The sequence below is a fragment of the Salmo trutta genome, chromosome 11, assembly GCF_901001165.1.
Source record: "Salmo trutta chromosome 11, fSalTru1.1, whole genome shotgun sequence".
Taxonomy (NCBI): domain Eukaryota; kingdom Metazoa; phylum Chordata; class Actinopteri; order Salmoniformes; family Salmonidae; genus Salmo; species Salmo trutta.
This window is the reverse complement of record NC_042967.1, coordinates 20,735,002-20,750,199: the sequence shown is the minus strand read 5'-3', so window position 1 is coordinate 20,750,199 and position 15,198 is coordinate 20,735,002. Positions and strand designations below refer to the sequence as shown.

Here is a 15,198-nt window from a genome sequence, read left to right as displayed (position 1 = left end):
ACATTTTACTTGAGGCAGGGGCGCAGCAGGTAAAATGTGGCGTGGGAAGTCATAATGGCTCATCTCGACAATAGACCACTTGAAGATATTTAATTTTAGAGTAAACTGCTATATAAACTGCTACTTCCCCTGATCCCAGACTAACTTTCAAGTATTCAGTCTTTTTTTAGATGTAGAGTTCACATCATTTTCTTGACTTTTTCCACATTTTGTTGTGTTACAAAGTTAAAATGGATTCAATTGTCATTTTTGTCAACAATCTACACTAAATACTCTGTCAAAGTCGATGAAAAATCATAACATATGTACCAAAAAACTAAATAAAACATCTTGATTAGATAAGTATTCAACCCCCTGAGTCAATACATGTTAGAATCACTATTGACAGCGATTACAGTAGATTTGGCCTTCTGTTTTAGGTTATTGTCCTACTGAAAGGTGAATTCATCTCCCAGGTTCTGGGGGAAAGCAGACTGATCCAGGTTTTCCTTTAGGATTTTGTCTGTGCTTAGCTCCATTTTGTCTATTTTTTTTATCCTGAAAACCTCCCCAGTCCTTAATGATTACAAGCATAACCATAACATGATGCAGCCACCACTGTGCTTGAAAATATGGAGTGGTACTCAGTAATGTGTTGTGTTGGATTTTCCCCGAACATAACACTTTGTAATCAAGATAAAAAGTGAATTGCTTTGCCACATTTTTTGCAGTATTACTTTAGTGGCTTGTTGCAAACAGGATGCATGTTTTGGAATATTTGTATTCTATACATGCTTCCTTCTTTTCACTCTGTCAATTAGGTTAGTATTGTGGAGTTACTACAATTTTGCGGATCCATCCTCAGTTTTCTCCAATCATAGCCAATCAACTCTAACTGTTTTAAAGTCACTATTGGCCTCATGGTGAAATCGCTGAGCAGTTTCCTTCCTCTCCGGCAAATGAGTTAGGAAGGATGCCTGTATCTTTGTAGTGACTTGGTGTGTTGATACACCATCCAAAGTGTAATTAATAATCTTACCATGCTCAAAGGGATATATATGTATTATACCCATCTACCAATAGGCGCCCTTCTTTGCGAGGCATTGGAAAATGTCCCTGTTTTTTGTGGTTGAATCTGTGTTTGAAATTCACTGCTCAACTAAGGGACCTTACATATAATTGTATGTGTGGGGTACAGAGATGATGCAGACATTCAAAAAATCATGTTAAACACTGTTATTGCACACAGAGGGAGTCCATGCAACTTATGTGACTTTGAGCACAGTTTTACTCCTGAACTTATTTAGGCTTGCCATAACAAAGGGGTTGAAAACTTAAGACATTTAATCTTTTCATTTTTTTATTAATTTGTAAAACAATATGAAAACATAATTACACTTTAACATTATGGGCTATTGTGTGTAGGCCAGTGACAAAAAAACTCAATTTAATCAATTTAAAATTCAGGCTGTAACAACAAAATGTGGAAAAAGTCAAGGGATGTGAATACTTTCTGAAGGCACTCTATCTACTAATGTAGCAGTAGTAGCTATCCGAGCTGGTGTAACAATCACACCAGTGTGCTGAACAATGCAACACAGAGTTGACCTGTTTCTACAACCATCTGCACAAGTATTTATAGTATCCTGGGGATCAAGTAAGACATCTTCATCAAACCTTCCCACTGGGCACAAACTGGTTGACACAATGATATTTCCAGATAATTTCAAGAAAAACATTCCATCTGACGACAATGCAAATCACATTGAAAACTTAGAATTGCAACAAATCAATACACTAATTTCAGGAATTTCTGAAAATACAATGACATGGCTTAATTGATTGATTTTGACAATAAAAATAACACATTCAAGTCCAAAGTTATTGGCACCGTTGATAAAGATGAGCAAAAAAGACTGTATAATACAAATGCTGAGCTATATTGCACAATACATTTAAATAATGATCTTGCTCAGAGAAAGAGAATTTGTTTATCAAGTAAAACAAAGTATTCAAAAAAAGATAGGGGTCAAAATTATCGGCACTCCTGTTTTCAGTACTCCAGCAAGTGTAGGCCCTTGCGAGGATAACAACACTGAGCCTTTTTCTAAAATGTTTTATGAGATTGAGAAACATTGGAAGGGGTCTCCGACCATTCCTCCATACAGAATCTCAATTGTATTAGTATAAAATAATTTTTTGCATACAATATACCTCAGTATTTTGCTCATCTTTATCAAGGGTGCCAATAATGAGGGACCTGACTATACACACAATGCACACATTTTAAAACTTGTCTAGGATAACACAAGGTCAATTTATTATTTATATTGTAGTCCCTTAAATTGCATGGTGCAATACATTATAATGATATTAAAAAAGTTATGTGGTTGAGTCCTGGTTAGCATAGGTGGATTGGCCATCTAGCAATTTTGGCAAATGCAATGTGCAGGTTTTTATTTTCTTTAATATTACCAATCCGACTGACTGTTTGGCTTTGTCTTTCAATATCCTAAGCATTTACAAAGACTTATCCCTGGCGTTATTCTACTTACATCTCCTTAATCACACCAACACTGACAACACTTTTTTAATATAGTTCTCCCAGCTCCAGACCAGCTGACTGTTGACTCAGTGGACACCACATCAGCTGCTGTTAGCTGGAGCCAGCCACCAGGATTGGACCAAACCCAACATCATTACCAGATCTCCTACCACTGTCCAGGGACAGAACCACACATCACTACCACATCTTCACACAGCATCACTCTCTCTGACCTGCAACCTGCTACTGAATACTCAGTCACTGTCTACACTGTGCTGGAAAATGGGGAAGAAAGTGCACCTATGTCAACAACCTTCACCACAAGTAAGTACTAACCTTTGAATCATACCTGTTTTATGCAAGTTCTAAGCAGACCTGGGTTCAAATACGATTAGAAATCACTCAAATACTTAAGCTGGGCTTTATTGATCTTGCCTGGTGTAATGGAACTGATAAAATAGTGGCCCACCTATTTGGCACTCCAGGCAGGCTAAAGCAAATGCTAAAAGTATTTGTCACTGTCTGGTTCAAAGCAGAGCACTCTGTTTTACTGTACGGTCAGGTCCACAATTATTGCCACTCTTTATAAAGATGATTTATACTGAGCTATATAGTATGCTAAACAAATGATTTTAAAAAATTATATTATTTCATACAATTGCTCAGAAAATAATATTTGTTAATTTTCAAAAAGGTAAGGGTCAAAATTATTGGCACCCCTATTTTCAATAACGTTAAATACCTCACCTTGCGAGAATAATAGCACTGATCCATTTTCTAAAATGTTTTATAAGATTGAAAAACACATTGGGAGGGATCTTAGACCATTCCTCCATACAGAATCTGTCCTTATCTTTGGTATCCTTCATCTGCGCTTATGGACTGCCCTCTTCCATTCAAACCACAGGTTTTCAATGGCATTTAAGTTTGGAGACTGAGATGGTCATTGTAAAATGTTGATTTTTGTGGCCAATTAACCATTTCTTTATGTATTCTGATGTGTGCTTGGGGTTATTGTCTTGCTGAAAGATCCATTTGCTGCCAAGGTAGGCCTACTGGGCAAAGTTCATGATGCCGTTGACCTTAACAAGGACCCAAGAACCAGTGGAAGCAGGATAGCCCCATAACATAAAATATCCACAACCATATTTTACAGTAGGTATGGGGTTCTTTTCTGCAAATGCATCTTTCATTCGACGCAAAACCCACCACTGGTGTGTGTGGCAAAAGAGCCCTATTTTCATGTCATCTGACCATAGCACCAGTTCCATTCCAAGTGCCAATGCCGTTGAAAAAACTCCAGGCGTTTATGTTGGTTGGTTGCTCTCAAAAAGGCTTTTTCTGGCAATCCTTCCGAAAAGCCTGTTGGCATGGAGGTGGCGTCCAATGCTAGATTTGGAGACTTGATGAGCCCAAGATGCGACCAAGTTCTGTAATTCTCCAACTGTAGCCTTTTGACTTTTCATTGCCCCCCTGAACCATCTTCCTCACTGTGTGAGGAAAATATACACTTGTGTTCTCTACCAGTAGTAGAGTACAGTACAGTTCCTTAAACTGAGATTAATTAAGAAAATAGAATGTTAATGCATATGTAATTTGTTTTTCTTTTTATTTATAAGAATCTTTATGGGTGCCAATAACATTTACCCCTATCTTTTTGAGAAAATAATATATTACTTGATAAACAAAATCTCTTTCTAAATAATATCAAACTTATTTTAGCATACAATATAGCTCTGTATTTGTATTTATTATATATAGTATTTTTTGCTGATCTTTATCAAGGGTGCAAATAATTTTGGACCTGACTGTATTTTCAAATGCTTTTGTAAAAAAAACGTTTTTGTTTCAAATGTATCTTAGAGGTCCAAGCACCAGGTGACTTGAAGATAGACCAGCTGAAACCTACCTCCCTCACCATTAGTTGGAGTAAGGCTCACGGAATGGAGAAAACCCCACATCACTTCCTCATCAGGGTAGCCAGAAGCCTAGAAGGATCCAAAATCCAAACGTAAGAGCTCTCAACCTCTGAACTCTCCCGAAAATTGTATAATTCTCTTGGGAAAAAATGTCTTTCTACAATTTAGACTTTAAGAAATCCTCTTATATTGAAGTAAATGAGTTTGGTGTTTTTTGCATTCAATTTCAAAAGTTAAAGGGATACTTCGTGATTTGGGAAATTAAGTATTTTTTCCCTACTTACCCATAGTCAGATAAACTCATGGAAACCATTTTTATGTCTCTGCATGTAGTTTGAAGGAAGTTGAAGGTAGCATATTGTTAGCTTAGCACATTTGCTGGAAGTCTCCAGGAAATTCTTGCCAGCTCCTCTCAAATGCTGGGAAATAAACCTTATAACTACTCCAAACCTTTGGCTTCTCCAAATAACAAGTGTGATTTTCTTGCAGCCAAATAACCGAGCCCCAAGAAGAGTACACTGAAATCTGCCACAGAAAATGTTCTGACCTGCAACCTGGTACTGAATACACTGTCAGTGTCTCAACTGTGCTGACCAATGGGGAACAGAGTGAACCTGTTTCTACAACCATCTGCACAAGTAAGAGGTCCCTTGTTCTTTCAGGAATATTTTACAAAAAAATATAAATGTCCATGATTTTCCAGTTGGCTGTTGTTGATTCACCAGGATTAGTGCATATTTCACTTTTTATAGGCCACTGGCTAAGATGTTGCCGACGGAGGGCGCTCTGCCTCGAGTTCCGATAAAACATTGTAGGGTTCTCCCTTTTCTAGTGTTTTTCTCTAATTGCTTCATCACTGCTAAAGTTGATATCATGTATATAGTGTTGTTAAAAAAAATGTAATTGTTTTGTTTCACTTAGTCCTGCATTATCAGAGCTCAGAGCTTAAGAATTTCATTGTACCCAGGAATTACACCTTGACACAAATGGGGTTCGGCAGCCGACGACCTCACAGAGTTCCACTTCTTTCAGCAAAAAACAAGAAACTGCAGTTGCAGTGGAATAAGGAATGAAAACACTGGAGAATTGGAAAAACATTGCCTGGTCTGATAAATCCTGGCCACATGTCAACATTACAGGCTGGTAGTGGTGGTGTTATGGTGTGGGCTGTGTTTTCATGGCAGACATTGTGCCCCTTGAGAAAAGTGGAGCAACTTTTGAATGTCGCAGGATATCTGAACATCATTGACAATCAGGTGCATTCCTTCATGACAGCAGTCGATCAATCTGCCAATAGTTTTTTTCATCAGCATAATGCCCCATGCCACAAGGCTAGGATTGTCCAGGAATGGTTCCACGAACATGACATTGAATTCAGCTTACTGCAGTGGCCTGCACAGTCACCAGATCTCAATTGAATTGAGCATCTGTGGGATGAGATGGAACAAGCTATTCAGAGTAGAGATCCACTACCAGCCAACTTGACACAACTGTGGGAAGCATTGGGCCAGCATCCCTGCGGAACACTTTCAACCCCTTGTAGAGTCCATGCCCTGGCGAAATGAGGCTGTTCTGAGGGCAAAAGGGGGACTCAATATTAGGAAGATGTTTGTAATGTTTTATATACTTCTACCCAATGCCTTTTATGAAGGTTTTTGACTATGAAAAAGAAAGCACAATCGAAAACCTTCATGAAAGGCTTCAGGTAGAAGTAAATGAATCCACAAACACAAATATAATTGTTCACATGTTAAATGACCGTGTTTTCATGAATTTGATTATATACTCTTGAATCCCATTCAAAAACAGCAAGGGACATGACAGGAAGTATGCGGGACTCCCAGCGTATTACCCACAACGACTGCAGTAATTTAAAGGTAGACTCAGCGATGCACGAAGTAAACACAATATCGGGCCGATTTCCGCAACAACTAGGTTTGAACTTCTCCGCTGTTTTGGTCCTCTATCTACCACACTCTAGAAGCTACAGTATGTGTGACTGTTTGGGAGCAAGGTCTTGCATCGCGCTCATCTCAATATCTGCAGTGCTGCTCGTGTCTACCTTTAAGATATTTAGGAAATTATATACGTTTGTGGATTAATGTACTTATACCTGATGCCTTTTATCAAAGTATTCCATTGCAAGTTTGTGAACTTGATGATAAACACTTGAAGTCCATTGAAAAAAACAAAATGGCACGCTTTCCCAGACGACTCAACTAATTGTATGGACTGACATTAGTTGCTGAATTTGGTACTAAAATAGTAATCTAAAACTGCCTGGGGAAATCAACAATAGCCAAGGTAAGTGGAAAATCATGTCCATTTGTATATTTAATGACCTGTTCCTTGATTCATTCTATGAATAGAATGCCTTTTTGTTAATGCATTTCATCAAAAATATCCATTTATTTCACAACATTTTAACTTCACAACTATTACTGAGCGATTAACCAAAATGTTTGACATTTTTAAAACAACTAAATGACCCACATCTGTTAAATTAATTAAATTCCATTTTGTAAATTATTTTTAAAAGTGAGCTCAATGCATAGTTTCTCTAGAGATAAATCAGATCAAGCCAAACTGTGCGATGTAGTAGGGAGTTGTAGTTTCCAAAAGGACAATATTCTACATAGGTTAGCGCAGAAAATGTGGTAATTAACTACAATGACCATAATCCATTGTCCGCCTACTTGTTTGGTTGGGTGGGCAAGACAAGACGGACAGAAGAGACAGACGAAAGCACAATCAAGAGGGATTGAGAGCAGTTGCTTCAAGTTATCTAAAAATACATGATCTAAGTGATTGGTAGTTGGTATTCAGTAGTCATTAAAGTATGCCTTATTTACTTTGAAGAACTACTAAAATAGTGATTTTGTCAGACAGCAGCTCTAGACATGAGATGATGATTTAGAATAAAATAAACTAATCAAATAAGTATGGGACAAACGCCAACGTTCTGTACATCACCTCAGCCAAACTACCCGTGTGCTATGGAGGAGTTAAGGGCTGCCTCTCGGGCTCCCTTAACTCCTCCATAGCCCTGGAAATGCTCATCCTCATCTCCGCCCATGTCCATCCTTCTTCCTCGTGCTCCTTACCCCGCTGCTTGGTCCAATTTAGGTGGGAGGTTCTGTAACGGTCGTCGTAATGAGTGGACCAAGGTGCAGCGAGGATATGTATACTCATCTTCTTTATTTAGGAAAAAAGAAGGAAAACTCAAAAAGAACGAACGACAAACAGTCTTGTATGCTCTCACAGCAGTACAAAGAAACAACCTTCCACAATTCCCCTAACAAACACATACCTAATTATAGGACCTTCAATCAGAAGCAACGAAAACAGCTGCCTCCAATTGAAGGCCCAACCCCAATTAAATAAACATAGAAATACAACCCTAGAACAAACATAGAAATATACAAACATAGACCATAGACCAAAACCCCGGAAACATAAATCAAACACTCCTCTACATAAACACACACCCCGAACCATATAAAACAAATACCCCCCTGCCACGTCCTGACCAAACTACAATAACAAATAACCCCTTTACTGGTCAGAACGTGACATTTATGGACACGACCCAGTTCTTCGGTCTATATGTTACGTTATTCCTTGCTTGCTAACTAGCTACAGCGCACACTGTTGTGACCTGTGCAGCCAGAATAACTGTTGAGAATGGACGTTTTTTCTTGTTGAACCTGCGTTTACAATGTATCCAATTTCGGTTTGTGTGGTTGTTGGTTTAGCTTTCTGTAACTTTGTACCAAGTAAGGTCTGCATGTGTAGGCGTATATTGCATCATGATTTCAAGCTATTCCGATATCTTTTCCAACTATCCTGGTTTTAATGCCCATTCTAGAATGCCCTTCTAGCCAATCAGAAATGAGTATTCAACAAATGTAATATACGCAACTGAAATATTTTATTTAAGTAATGTGAATAAATTATGGTTAATAAGTGATAAGCAGTAATGGGCAGTCACTACCATCATGGGACTTTTATTAATTGTTTTATTATGTGTTACAGCATTCAACCCACATAATGCATAGTGCATTTAATTTTTTTTTTCTTCGAAAACCAAGTTTAAAAAAAATAATCGAACCAACCTCAAAAAGCTCTAAGCACTAGTCACAACAAACATGTTTTCCCATCTCAAGAGGTTAAATTACAAGAAATCACTAGAAAAGTGACAGGGTTGACCGTAACAGGGTTGACAATTTTATCTTAAATCTGCCATAAATCCCTTTGTGACAGGGGGAATGGAAGCTTGTTGTATGCAATTAGGGAGGGGCAATTGAATGCAAGCTTAATGACAATATATGAACTTGTTAAAACCTATCTATGGGTAACAAGGTTGAGATGTTACGCTCAAACCACTCAGTTTTCCATCACAAAACACCAGAAAATGCCCCAAAAGAGTAGAACCAACTCACCTGTTTTTACACTTTGATTTGACTATTAATGTTCAAAGTTTTCTTACATTTTTTACAAAAATAAATAGTTTTACCATATTAACATGAGTTCAGTTCACGTTACAGGATTGGCTTTGAACTGGGAATAAATTGGCTAGGTAACTTGATTCTTCTTGCATGTACTATCACAGTGGCTGCCGATCCAACTTAAATGGACCCCTCTTCCCAACAGTTAAAGGTCTTACAGTCTCTGCTTTACTCAGAGAAAAGGCTACTCTGGTGAATGGTACTCGTTTAATAAAGTTAGATCAAAGCTGAATCAAGGTCTGCAAGAACACAAAATGATAGTATTCTACATAAACGAATATAATAGCACGTTATTGTAAGACTACAACAAAAAACACCACCTAATTTCTTAACTGGTTGTCTCAACGTTGGATAACTGATTGGATTTGCAAAAAGTCAGGAATTTTGTCTTTTTTTCATCAAATTTTTTACCGAAATCCAATGAAATGGTGACACTTTTGGTTGATTTCACATTGAATTGTTAGTTGACAACTCAACCAAATGTAAATCAAAACTAGACATTGAACTGACGTCTGTATAGATGTTGAAATGACGTCTTTAACCAGTGTGGAGGGGGACCACAAAGATGTATGTGTAAAGTAGAGGTAAAGAAACATGTGCTACTGAGGTGAAAAAGCATAGGATTTGTGTAAACATGGGCGAGAGAGAGTTTCATTCCACCATTTCTTTGTCTTGGCGCTATTCCTTTTAAATCCAAGTCACATTGAGAATGACTTTGTCATTTAAACCAAAACTGACCCATCACCTTATGTATTACTGCCTACCATTGGACGAAGTGACATCCCAAAAACCACCTAAATAACTATATAACTCAAGCCTTGCATGCTTTCTGTTTTTAACACAAACATATTCATTTAAACTAAAAGATATAAAAACTAAATATAAATATGTTGATACAACTAAAATGTAATTTAAAAAACTAGCAAATCAGGTCTGAAAACTAACTGAAACTAAACGGAATTTTGAATAAAAATCTAAAACTAATAGAAATAAAAACGAATATAAAACACAGCTATAATAACCTTACGTAGGAAATTCCAAAATAAGGATTTTCAGAGAAAACAAATAATTTATTTGAATGAAAACACATTGCTATTGATATTTTTAACTTGATTTAGTTTAGATGTTCAGTATGTGATCCAACTGTTAAATTTAGTGTTATTAAAATGTACACACAATGTCTGAGGGAAATAAAAGGCACTCTATTTGTGGAATGACACTCTTACTATCAGCTCTGTGATTCAAACAATCGCAGGTAAACTATATGTGCACTGTGAGTAACTTGTTAAGGGGATTTCTACTTTAGGAAAAATCTGGGGAATTAACAGGGAATGGGATCTCAGCAAACATCAGTAAAATTGCCTTTAAAGTCTATCACAGTGTGCATGTCATTAATCTGCATTGGAGTGAATCCTGGCCTCAATCTCAGTGGTAAACTCTGGACTTTTCTTTTGTTCCCTTTGTTGTTGCAGAGCTCAGTCTGGAACTTTATATGCAGAAAGTTGGACTGAAACAGTATTTCCCACAGAAACTGCCGTTGAATACCATGCTAGCAGTCGATGGCCAGATGTTGGAGGCCAACCATGCTCCAACTCTACAGTCCCTACCATTGTGTTTTCTGAAAGAACTGATGAGGTTGAATGTGTCAGCAAGGGATGTGCAGTCTGATGATGAAGATCTTATGAACCCTCTAGACCTCATAACAGCCCTGTTTCTGAGTTCAGATAGTTTCCTGCAGCAGGATATTGCCCTAAGAATGTCCATGTGTCAGTTTTCTGTTCCTCTCCTGCTGCCCAACTGTGACACAGAACAAAGCACTTTGATGTTGTGGGCCATGAGGGACATAGTGAAGAGGTACAGGCCTCATTCAATGAAAGACCAGAAAGGGTATGTTGAGAACAGTATTGTGCTCACTAACCTCCCTATGGTGTCATTTGTTAGACTGAGAAACAGCACATTATCGAAGTCGCAGCTTCTGAATGATGTTCTAAGCTGTTCTCAGCAGAATTACAACACCTTTGTTCACAGTAACATGCCAGCTGGCAACATTCCAAGAACTATTTCTGATGGATTAGTGGAAATCAGCTGGTACCTGCCCAGTGGCAACCCAAACATTGACGTCTTCACAGAACCTGTGGCTGTAGCTAATCTTCGTGGTGATATCCAGGATTTTCAGACCCAGTTCTCTTTCCTCTGCGAGACGTCAGCAGCGGTGTTTGTGTTCTGTGATGATTTGACCTCTGACAGCAGTATTCTGAACCTCCAGAAGATGAAAGATCGACTCTTCATTGTATGCAATTCTGAGGCTAAGAGCTATGATGCAGCCACATTTGAGAAACACTCTGGTGTCATAATAAGGAAAGACAGGCAAATAAACAACGCACAGCTTGTGAAGAAGCTCCGGTCTGCAGTCACAGACGTCATGAAGAGAAACCCACACAAAACTAAAGTGGAGGAAATGCGTGTTATTGCGCATGAGTTGGGTATCCCTGTGGATGAAGATTATGATATCTGTCTGAAAGCCAAGAAAATGGCAGATAAAATTACAGATAAAATTACACCTAAAATTACAGATGAAATTACAGATAAAATCACTTGCATATCAAGCTATAAGGACAGCCAGCTACCGTTACAGGGAGAGACATGGAAAAGTCTGACTGCACTGGAGAAAGAGGAGGTCAAACTGAAAAAAGCAGGTGATAAGGATATTGAAATGTACAAGAGTGAACTCAAGCAAGAGAAATATGAACTCAGGAAGAAGCAGCTGTCTCTTGGCATTAGTGACAGTATGAAACATTTTGTGGATGGTTTGAGGACTTCCAAAGAAGAGCGCTCCTATTTCCTAAAGTGGATGAAGCTCAATCTGGACAACCTGTCAATAACACATCTGTCCTGTCTCAGAGAAAAATATAAAGAACTGTGTCAGAGTACCCCAGACAAGAAAGACCTCATTGCCGATTTAGACAAACAGATCTCAAACAGTTCCTTAGGAATTGAACATTTCTTAAGAGAAGTTGGGCAGATGTACGAGGCAACCATGTCCTCTGAAAGCAATGAGACTCAACAGCATGTTCAAGAACTGCCAAGAATCTGTGCCCAATTAATGTTGGATGGGTTTCCACTGGAGCTGATGGATGGTGATGCATCAAACATCCCAATGATGTGGATATCAGATGTTCTGCAGGAGCTCCACTCTTTGACTATGTCAAACAGCAAGATCCGGGTGGTGTCTGTTTTAGGGGTCCAAAGCTCTGGAAAGTCCACTCTCCTCAACACCATGTTTGGGGTCCAGTTTGCCGTCAGCAGTGGAAGATGCACCAGAGGGGCCTTCATGCAGCTGATCAAAGTCGAAGAGGAATTCAGGGATGAACTAAAATGTGACTTCATCATGGTCATTGACACAGAGGGGCTAAAGGGACTTCAATCTATCCACCTTACTGACAATTATCAGCATGATAATGAACTAGCCACACTTTTGGTAGGACTGAGTGACATCTCAATTGTGAATATTGCTATGGAGAACACCACAGATATGAAAGACACAATGCAGATTGTAGCCCATGCCTTCCTCAGAATGAAAGAATTAGGGAAGAAGCTCAGTTGTCAGTTTGTGCACCAGAATGTTGCAGATATATCTGCTCATGACAAAAACCTCCGGGACAGGAATTGTTTTCTTGAGCAGCTGAATGAGATGACAGCTGTTGCAAGCAGGATGGAAAATGCAGGTGATGACACTAAATTCACTGACATCATAGACTACAAACCTGAGGACAACTGTTACATCCCAGGTCTCTGGCATGGCAGTCCGCCCATGGCACCTGTCGATAAAGGTTACAGTGACGCTGTAGCCAATTTCAAAAGGAAGTTGATATATTCATTAAAAGAGGAGACCGCTTCAGTGCAAACTATCCCCGAATTCCTTGAGTGGATAAGAAGCTTATGGGAGTCTGTAAAGTATGAGAATTTCATCTTTAGTTTTTGTAACAGTATTGTGGCTGAGGCGTACGGCAAGCTGTGTTTGGAGTTTAATAGATGGGACTGGGCTTTCCAAAAACATATGCACAGCTGGCTGATGAAAGCAGAACACAGAATTGCAAACTATGGTTTAATGACATCTCAGCAGGAGTCTGGCCTGGATGACCTCTTAAGCAGTCTGAAAACTGAGGCCAGCAAAGTTCTACAAAGAGAACGTAAAACATTTCTTGACAATGTGACTTCCTATTACAAAGGAGAAGAGAGGAATGTGTATCTTGTGGAGAAGTATAAGGAAGAATTTACTATTAATGCAGAGAGCTGCATGACAGAGACAGAGAGAGCTATAAAGAACAAACTAGAAGCTGCAGTGGACCTAAGAAAATGTACCTACCAGTTAGACAACATTAAGAAAAACAACAGGGATACTCTTGACAAGAAAGTATCTGACCTTGTTAAGGAATTTAGTGGAGATGAAAATCCAATGAATGACGTACAACTGGGGAAAGAATTTGATAACATGTGGGACAAAACAATAGACGAGCTCCAATTCAAAGGTCTAAAGCATCAGAATATTTCAGACGATATCTACATTCAACTAAGCACAAACTTGGGAAGGGAAGGTAGGGCGGTCATGGATATGTTAGGCAATGCAAAACCCCTGGAGAAATGTGGACTTGAGGAATTTCAAGTAAAGAATGAACGCGGTGTAGTGAAGTTCCTCAAGAAATTTAGAAAAGAGTCATATGAAAGTAAAAAAAAAAAAAAGGATGAAATTCAAGAGATTTCCGATAGCATCATAAAGCAGAGTGAGAGGTTTGTTGTTAACAAGGTCAAAGAAAAGACTACCACCACAGACTACCACCACACTTACATCCAGGAACTATTGGTATTTATTGAGAGAAACCTTCCAAGGGACAAAGAATTGCGTATCAGTGCTGAATTTGTAGCATCTCTTAAGATACACATTTGTGGGAATGCAGCAAGAGAGTTCCAGAAAATGCATGATGCTTTCATTAGAGACAGTGATCCTAAACAAAGCCTGGAGAAACTGAAACCGCAGTTCTTGGCTGACTTCCTGGACCTATTCTACAAGAGAGACCAGTGCAAAAGGAAGGCTGAAGAGTTAACCAAACTCTGTCTTGAACCTGCAGTGAAGGATTACATCACCAAATCCCTTGGACCAGAAATTTTGGATGAAATGCTTTTAAAATGTGGTGATGTTTTTGGCAAAAGGAGCTCTTTCCAGTTCTCCATGCTTAAGAACCTGCTGTCTAAAGATTTTCCCACATTCTTGAGGTACACAGACTACTATGAGGGATTTGCATTTGAGTTCATTTTGAATAATATAGTTGAATACCTTCGAAAGAGTAGCAGGGGGGATAAGGACATCAGCATCATTACAAACATGGAGGTCCAACACTTGAAGACCATCAGTAGACAGATAAAGAAGGCTGTTGAGAAATCCCTGCAAACTGTCTCTGACAGACCAGATGAAGATGGTGAGGGTGACCAGAATTTGAACCAATTCACACAGGATTTACGCTCAGAATTGTCTAGCGTGCTGGTTATTCCTACTGATACGACTGGGATGACTTCCAAGACCAAAGACGGGAATTTCAAGACCATAGAGTTTTCTGACATGCTGTTATCATCTGTAGAAGAGATGGAGAGCCGTCTCAGTGATGAATTTCACAAAGATCATGATGTGCTGAAGAAGTTAGCCAGTCTACCTGACCCTCCTCAAGAAAAGCTATTTATCAGGGTGTTTGGTTGTGGCAGATGTTGTCCTACCTGCAAAGCCCCCTGTGATGTAGAGGGGGAGAGCCATAGAAGGCACTCAGCTTTGATTCACAGACCTAATGGACTTGGATGGTATAAATTGAAAGGCACAGGAAAACTTGAAACAGAGATATGCTCAGAATCCCTTTATTCCATGTACAAAAGAAAATTGAATGCTTCTTTTAATCACGCTAATAAATGTCGCTGGACCCTCCAGTTAGGCAATTCCCAGGCCACAGACTACTGGAAGTTCCTCTTTGTGAAGCACAATGAGGAGTATGCAGAGTTGCACCATGCCTTGCCAGCTGATTTGCCAGGAGACTGGAGTTCCATCACTCGTGAACAGGCTTTGAAAAGCTTGATAGAGACATTTTTGGGGAGACATTCAGGGGAGCACAAGTTACATGCCAGCTGATCCTAGGAAATGCAGCATTGTCTGGTGTGGCTCCACCGGAACTGATGTGAAAGTATATATACTGAACAAAAATATTAA

General features: G+C 39.0%; 2 protein-coding genes across 2 annotated transcripts in view; both read left to right on the top strand.

Annotated features, from left to right (window-relative positions):
* LOC115202449 (fibronectin) overlaps positions 1-5,341 on the top strand; it is a 25,138-nt gene extending 19,797 nt beyond the window's left edge. The window contains exons 9-11 of the mRNA XM_029766600.1: positions 2,579-2,848; positions 4,388-4,535; positions 4,933-5,341. Of these exons, the coding sequence (XP_029622460.1) occupies positions 2,579-2,848; positions 4,388-4,535; positions 4,933-5,128 (614 nt within the window). The 3' untranslated portion in view covers positions 5,129-5,341. The remainder of the gene's footprint in view (positions 1-2,578; positions 2,849-4,387; positions 4,536-4,932) is intronic.
* Positions 1,602-15,198, top strand: LOC115202019 (up-regulator of cell proliferation-like). Its single transcript, XM_029765876.1, has 2 exons — positions 1,602-1,611; positions 10,424-15,198. Exon 2 carries the CDS (start codon positions 10,444-10,446, stop codon positions 15,118-15,120), a length of 4,677 nt encoding a protein of 1,558 aa, XP_029621736.1. The 5' UTR covers positions 1,602-1,611; positions 10,424-10,443; the 3' UTR covers positions 15,121-15,198.

Coding starts and splice junctions, on each gene's coding strand:
- LOC115202019 (XM_029765876.1), top strand. CDS start 10,444: ATGCAGAAAGTTGGACTGAAACAGTATTTCCCACAGAAACTGCCGTTG.